This window comes from Alligator sinensis, unplaced genomic scaffold, assembly GCF_000455745.1.
Source record: "Alligator sinensis unplaced genomic scaffold, ASM45574v1 scaffold1409_1, whole genome shotgun sequence".
Classification (NCBI taxonomy): Eukaryota; Metazoa; Chordata; order Crocodylia; family Alligatoridae; genus Alligator; species Alligator sinensis.
The window spans coordinates 125,753-132,556 of NW_005843442.1; the positions used below are offsets into that span (position 1 = coordinate 125,753).

The window sequence follows — 6,804 nt, forward strand, 5'->3', positions numbered from 1 at the left end:
CCCGCAGTAGCCTTCCCGGATACCTGGCTTCTCTGGAGCGGGGCCTAGAAGGTGCTGAGAGCTCGAATGCCTGGGCTCTCTGGGAGAGCAAATCACACCCCTCCTGGCCTGCGTGGGATCTTGGGGTCAAGAAGCCAATCCAGGCCTTTTACTGTGTGTCATGTACCCAGTACTGCACCCTTGCAACAGGAGATTCTCCCAGCCTCCACAGAGATTGCAGTTGTCTCTGGGGTGGGCATTGGGCCCAAGTCTAATGGGACTGCTGCTGAGTCTGGGGTGGGACCAGGGGCCGGGTGTACTGGGGCTACGGCCAGCTTTGGGGTGGCATCAAAGTCTGCAGCTGAGTCTGGGGTAAACCTTGACAGCCGAGTGTAACGGAGCCCCTCCCTTCCCCCTGGGCCCTTCATGCCATTCCCCCCCACCAGCTAAATATAGCCAATCTGGGACTTTGGCCAGGGGGCCTGTGATGGGGGTGGGTGTTTCCCCCACCTGTCACTCTCCTGATTGGCTGGGGGAGGTCATGTGGCAGGAGCTGGGCCCAGTGACCCAGCAGAGGACAGCCCGGAGCGATGGCGCCGTGGGGGAGAGTGGCCCTGATCCTGGCTCCAGGCCGGGGCTTCGCCACTGCTGCTGCCCATGGAGGAGGTGCAGGTACTGCAGGGCAGGGAAAATTCTGGTCTGATCCACAGGCCACAGCCCCACTTTCTACCCTGTTATACTCGGCTGGGTCCACCCCGGAGCTGGTTGCATCGTGGCTCTCAAGGACTCTGTGTGTGGAACTGGGGGGGGGTGGGGGATTTCCCTTCTGGGGGTCCCGATCCTGGGCCTTGGCACCCAACCAGGGCAAAGGCCTAAATACTGCCATTTCCAGGCCAGCTGGAAGTGGGTGGTAGGGGGCAGGGGACCCTCCAGGGGGCCCTGGGAGGGGATGGGAGGGGGTACCAGCAGGTAAAGTTGCATATTGTACATGAGTAAATATGGTAGCTCTCTTTTCCCCACACACGTATCCCCCAGGATAGGCCTGGGGTGGCACCAGGGAGGTACAAGGGGGCAGGGGGCAGTTTGGAGACCCCTGGGGTGGGCAGGAAAGGGGGGGATACCAGCAGGGAAAGGTGCATATTTTACACAAGTAAATACAGTAGCTTCCTTTTCCCCACACATATATCCCTCCAAGACAGGCTTGGGGTGGCACCAGGGGAGCACAAGGGGGTGGGGGGGCAACTTGGGGACCCTCCAGAGGACAGTGGGGGGGACAGAAGACAGGTGCCAGCAGAGAAAAGCGCATATTGTACATGAGTAAATGAGGTAGCTCCTTTTCCCCCTGCACAGAGCACCCCTCTGGGGAATGGCCCCAGGGGGATATGAGGCGGCAGCTTGGGGACCCTCCAGGGGCCACTGTGGGGGGCAGGAGAGGAGGTGCCAGCAAGGAGCAGTGCATATCTTACACAAGTAAATATGGTAGCTCCCTTTATCCATCCACAAAGTATCCCAGGGCAAGCCAGGGCTGGTCCTGCGTGGGGCCTAAGGTGTCGGGGACCCTCCCGGGGGGTGTCCTAGATACAATGGCACCCTCTTGAGGCTCCGCCCCCACCCCGGTGCCTGCAGGCCAGACATGGCGGATGCTGTCCTTCTTCGTGGCACTGCCCGGCGTGGCCGTGTGCATGCTCAACGCCTGGCTGAAGAAGCAGCACCACCCCCATGAGCCCCCCACCTTCGTGCCCTACACTCACCTGCGCATCCGCACCAAGGTACCCAGGGGCAGAGCCAGGGGACCTGGGAACAGGGCGCAGGTGGGGCTCGAGGAGGGAGAGGGGAGTGAAGCAGTGGGGGCAGAGCTGCAGGGAGATGGGGTAAGGGGTGGGGCCCGGCCAGGAAGAGATGGGCTGAGGGGAGGAGTCAGAGATAGGATGGGGCAGAGTTAGGGGGTGTGGGAGGAGAAGAGGGTGGAGGAGCTGGGTGGTGGGGCCTGAGCAAGGAGGGGGTGGAGTCAGGGGAGATGGTAGAAAGGGGTGGAGCCTGGGTAGGGAGGGGACGGAACCACAAGGAGATGGGATGGCGATAAGAACGGGGCAGAGGAGCTGGAGGCGGAGCCAGAGGGAGGCAGGCCCTGAGCAGGGTGAGAGCGGAGCCAAGGAGAGATGAGCTGCAGGGCAGAGCTAGGGATAGGAGAGGAACATGGGAGCTGAAAGGGAGCAGAGGGCCTGGGGGTGGGGCTTGGGCAGGGAGGGGGCAGAGCTAGTGGAGATGGACAGGGGGCAGAGCTTGGGATATGTGGGGGCGGAGCCACAAGATGGGCTTCAAGGATAGGAAGGGGCACAGCCAGGGGATGAGGGGGCAGAGGGGTGGAGTCAGCAGTGACAGGCAGGGGGGCATGGCCTTGGAGGGTGGAGCCTGGCATAGGAGTGGGTGGAGCCAGGGGTTATGGGAGCAGAGGAGATGGGCCAGGGAGGAAGGGGGAGGCATGGATAGTATTTCAGGAAGGGGGCAGCGCCGGCTAGGCCTGACCCCACTCCCTGTCTCTCTCCCCACCCCGCAGCCCTTCCCATGGGGCGACGGGAACCACACGCTGATCCACAACCCCCACGTCAACCCCCTGCCCACGGGCTATGAGGTGCCCGCTGGGGGGCACCACTGAGCTGCCCGCCGGCACCACCGGGGGCTCCACTGACCTGCTGCTCCACCCCGGGATGCCGACTTGCTCCAGCTCCAGCTGCCACCACCCGGGGACACTGACTTGCTCCAGCTCCTACCGTCGCCACCCAGGGACACCGCCAGCCGCACAATAGAGCCGCTGTGATGCAGCCAGGGGTCCATCTTTATTGGATGAGGGCCTGGGGGGGTGGGGCATACTCTTGGACGCCTGGGTGCCCTGACTGAGGCGGAGGGAGATGGCAGGGGGAGGAGGGAAGGGAGAGACACACACACACACCTGAACACACAGAACCCAGGTATCCAAGGTGGGGGTCAGACCTACTGTTGCGGGGCACTGGGGGTGGGACCAAGGGCAGAGCCAGGGGTGGGGGCGGAGCCTTCACCCTCCTTGGCTGACTCCATCATCTCCTTGTACTGGCGGCGGAAGAAGCCAAACTGGGGGAGAAGGGGACAGAGGGGAAATGTGAGACACCCCCATAGCCCTGCCCCCAACCAGGCCCTGCCCCTTAGAGGGGCCCAAGAGACTCCATCCCCCAGCTAGGCCCCACCTCCTAGTGGTGCCCACCTCCCCATCACCCTCCCAGAGCTACACTCCTGTAGCCCAGCCCTCTCTCCCACACAAGCCACGCCTCTTCTCCCTAAGCTCCACCCCACTTAGAAAACCCCCTTCTCATTAAAGCTCCACCCCCAAGACCAGCCCTACTCCAGCAAGTCCTGCCCCTGGAAGAGCCCTGCCCACAGGGGCTCAGCCTCTCTCCCCACCCCCATCCCAGACCAGCCCCCTACCAAAGCTCTGCCCCTTCCAGTAGGCTCCACTCCCCTTGAGTTCTACCCATGCACTTAGGTCCCGCCCCAACTATATCTTAGGCTCCGCCTCCAGGGGAAAATTCAGTTGTGCTCCTATCTCCACCAAGCCCCATCCCCTCGTCTTACCCCTAAAATGACCCCTGCCTCCAACATTGCCCCCCCATGATAGCTCAACCCCACTGGCATAGCCCCGCCTCCTGCCCTCACCTTGTAGAGGGCAGCAGTGATGAGAGCCAATAGAAGGAGGCCCCCGATGGAGCTGCCCACAATGATGGGCACGTAGTTGTAGATGTGGACACGCTCCAGCACCGTCTGCACCTGGGGGACCAGGACATCCGGGGGGGGCAGGATCAGGGACCTAGCCCTCCGTCCCCACCCCCCTTTCCCAAAGAACCCAGGTGTCCAGCCTCCCTCCACCCCCCAGAGAACCCAGGTGTATGGGCTCCCAGAGTCCCCTGCTCCCTCCCTCCACCCTGCAAGAGAACCCATGTGCCTGGGCAACCAGAATCCCCTGCTCCCACCCTCCTCTCCCCGCCCCCCCCGCCAACCGAGAGAACCCAGGCACCCGGGGCCCCTACCTGGTGCCGCACCGTCCCCTGCTGGTGGAAACGCCCTGGGTCTGCGCCCACCTCGGCTGTGCTCACCAGCGTCACCTTGTCCCGCCCCGTCTGCCGAACGCATGTGTTAGCCTCAGCCCTGCTCCGTGCTGCTGCTGGGGGCTGGGCCTGTTCCCCTCATTTGCATGGGGCTTCTTGGAGCCAGAACCCGCCCCCACCAGGTGAGAGGAGTGAGGGGTCCCAGGACAGTGATTGGCTGGAATTTGTCGGGTGCCCTGCGTCACCATTGCAAGGCCTGGGTTGGAGTCAGGGGCTTTCACTGGCTGGGATGTGGGATGGGGCTGGGTGGTGATTGGCTGAGCTATGGCAGGGGTCACAGGTTGTCATTGGCTGGGAAAGGCCAGGAATCCTGTGCTGTGATTGGCTGGGATGGGCTAGGGGTCATTGCTGGTGATTGGGAGTGAGGTCAAGTGTCATGATTGGATGAAATGGCTCAGGGGTTGTGATTGGATGGGACAGGCCAGGTGACTGGCTGCGATGTCTTGGGGTGTTGGGCTACGATTGGCTGGGATCTATCAGGAGGCCTGGCTCATGATAGGCTGGGATGCACCAGGAATCCTAGCTCACAATTGGCTGGGATGTGTCAGGGCTCCTGTGCTGTGATTGGCTGGGAGTTATCAGGAATCTTGAGCTGTTATTGGCTGGGAGGTCTCGGGGCTCAGTTGGGGGCTGGTAAAACAGGACTGGATCTGCACCCACCTCTGGGGTGGGGCACTAGGGAACCCAGGAGTCCAGCTCCCGGAGAGGGGAGGGAGAGGGGCAGGGGACGGGGGCGAGGCCACGTACCTGGGAGAACCAACCGAAGGAGATGTTCCCAGTCAGGACGAACTCTAGGGGCTGCTCCATGTACACGGCTGAGACATTGCACCGCACTCGTTGGCAGGTGGTCACGGCACAGCCCTGGGGCATCATGGGATAGCGTGAGGTGGAGGAGCCCAGATGCCTGGGTTCTCCAAGATGGAGCCTGCAGTGGCCAACACTCACCAGCAGGGGGCTCTTTTTCATCTCCTCACTCACGTCCTTGATCCCAGGTGTCTCAGGCAGCGTGTAGCAGTTGGCCAGCTGGGGGGCAGGGGGAGAGGAAGTGGGGGACACAGGGTTGGACTTCCTCCTCCAGAGGGCACCACCTGGTGCCTCATTCCCCTGGGTCATTCCCTTCTGGCTCCACCCCAGAGCTGGCCACATCCTGGCTACATTCAGAGGGTGGGGAGGGAGCTGGGATCGGTCACCTCCAGAGGCCCAGATCTGGGGGCAGGGGGTGGGGAAAAGGGTGGGCAGTACCTTGGGGGCGGTGACCCACATGGGGACCCCGTTCACGGCCACGGGGAACTCAAAGGTCACCCACAAGGGGGGGCTGCGCTGGCGGAGGTTCCGGATCTGGGGGAAGGAGAGGACGAGAGTCACAGTGGGGAAACCCAGGTGTCTGGGATCTAGCTCCCCTGCTGTCACCCCCCATCCCAGGCATCCAGGTTCCCAGGCCCCCTGCTCTCCCCACCACAGCCCCCACTCTCCTCCTGAAGAACCCAGGCATCCGGGCTCACCTCGTATCGGTGGATCACAGTCCTGGTGGCCTCCTCCTCCTTGCTGGAGAAGTTCGTGTACTGGGTGGAGTCCTCTCCACTGGGGGGCCAGAATATGACAGGGGGTGAGGGGGGCCATCGGGGGCATCGTGGGGCGGAGGCCCAGCAGGGGATAATGGGGCGCACAAACCAGGTCTGTGTCATACATAAGAAAATATGGGAATCCCCTTTGGTCTTAGGGGGCACTAGGGGGCAGTGAGTGGGTCCAGCAGGTGTCATGGGGCCAGGGCCAAGATGGTGGCACCATTTTGGGGAGATGGTGCATGGTATAGACTACAAAATATTCCATCCTGCCTTGCAGTGGGGACTCAGCAGGGGTGCTGCAGATTGGAAAAGGGCATGTTATACATGAGGAACCAGGGTAGCTCCCTCAGGCCTTGCAGGGGGCACTAGGGGGCAGGAGAGCAGCCCAGAGTGTATAACAGGTGACTGTATACATGAGGAAATACGGTAGCTTCATATGGCCTTGCAGCTGGCAACAAGGGGCAGGAGGTTGGCCCAGAGAGTATAACAGGTGAGTATATACATGAGGGAATATGACAGCTCCCTCTGATCTTGTAGGGGCAAAAGATGGCAGGGAGCGGGCCCATCAGGGAGCACTGTATGGGGAAAAGGGTGCATGCTATACATGAGTAAATATGGTAGCTCCCTCTGGCCTTGCAGGGGGCACTAGTGGGGCAGCGGACAAGTCCAGGGTGGCGGGGGCAGGAGCTGAAGCCTGCCAGGGGGCGAGGCCTTGGTTTCAGGGGGCGGGGCTCCCCTCCTTACCGCCCCCCATCCCTTGGCCCCACCTACCCGGTGATGATGATGTGGATGGCATACTTGACTGGCAGCTCCACGCTCTGGCTCTTGCTCTCATTTCCAGGGCCATGGTTGTCACTGGGGACCGAGAGGGTGGGGTCAGAGGCGGAGCCTACCGTGCTAGGCCCTGCCCCTGGATAGAGACCCCTCCCACTGCCCCCTAGGTCTGGGATCCACCTGCGGGTGACGGCCAAGAGCTGCAGGCGGTCGCCCAGTTCAGCCGTGGTGGGCACATCCAAGGTGGTGGCAAAGACAACCTGGGAGGGAGCAGCAGAGTGAGCCATGCAGGGGGCGGAGCTTGGGAGGAGGGGGGCGGAGCTAGGCCTGGGGATGGGGAGGTGGGACCC

General features: G+C 62.4%; 2 protein-coding genes across 2 annotated transcripts in view; one reads left to right on the plus strand and one right to left on the minus strand.

Annotated features, from left to right (window-relative positions):
* The first annotated feature begins 491 nt into the window (after nucleotides 1–491).
* On the plus strand, nucleotides 492–2,801 carry LOC102376346 (cytochrome c oxidase subunit 6A2, mitochondrial). Its single transcript, XM_006038720.3, has 3 exons — nucleotides 492–651; nucleotides 1,606–1,748; nucleotides 2,537–2,801. Exons 1-3 carry the CDS (start codon nucleotides 570–572, stop codon nucleotides 2,633–2,635), a joined length of 324 nt encoding a protein of 107 aa, XP_006038782.1. The 5' UTR covers nucleotides 492–569; the 3' UTR covers nucleotides 2,636–2,801.
* The window catches only part of LOC102378028 (integrin alpha-X), a 15,189-nt gene continuing 11,182 nt past the window's right edge, over nucleotides 2,798–6,804 (minus strand). Inside the window, exons 17-25 of the mRNA XM_006038727.3 lie at nucleotides 6,635–6,714; nucleotides 6,452–6,535; nucleotides 5,618–5,696; nucleotides 5,358–5,453; nucleotides 5,061–5,138; nucleotides 4,863–4,976; nucleotides 4,038–4,127; nucleotides 3,667–3,777; nucleotides 2,798–3,087 (exon numbers count right to left, since the gene is read on the minus strand). Coding sequence (XP_006038789.1) covers nucleotides 2,971–3,087; nucleotides 3,667–3,777; nucleotides 4,038–4,127; nucleotides 4,863–4,976; nucleotides 5,061–5,138; nucleotides 5,358–5,453; nucleotides 5,618–5,696; nucleotides 6,452–6,535; nucleotides 6,635–6,714 — 849 coding nt within the window. The 3' untranslated portion in view covers nucleotides 2,798–2,970. The remainder of the gene's footprint in view (nucleotides 3,088–3,666; nucleotides 3,778–4,037; nucleotides 4,128–4,862; nucleotides 4,977–5,060; nucleotides 5,139–5,357; nucleotides 5,454–5,617; nucleotides 5,697–6,451; nucleotides 6,536–6,634; nucleotides 6,715–6,804) is intronic.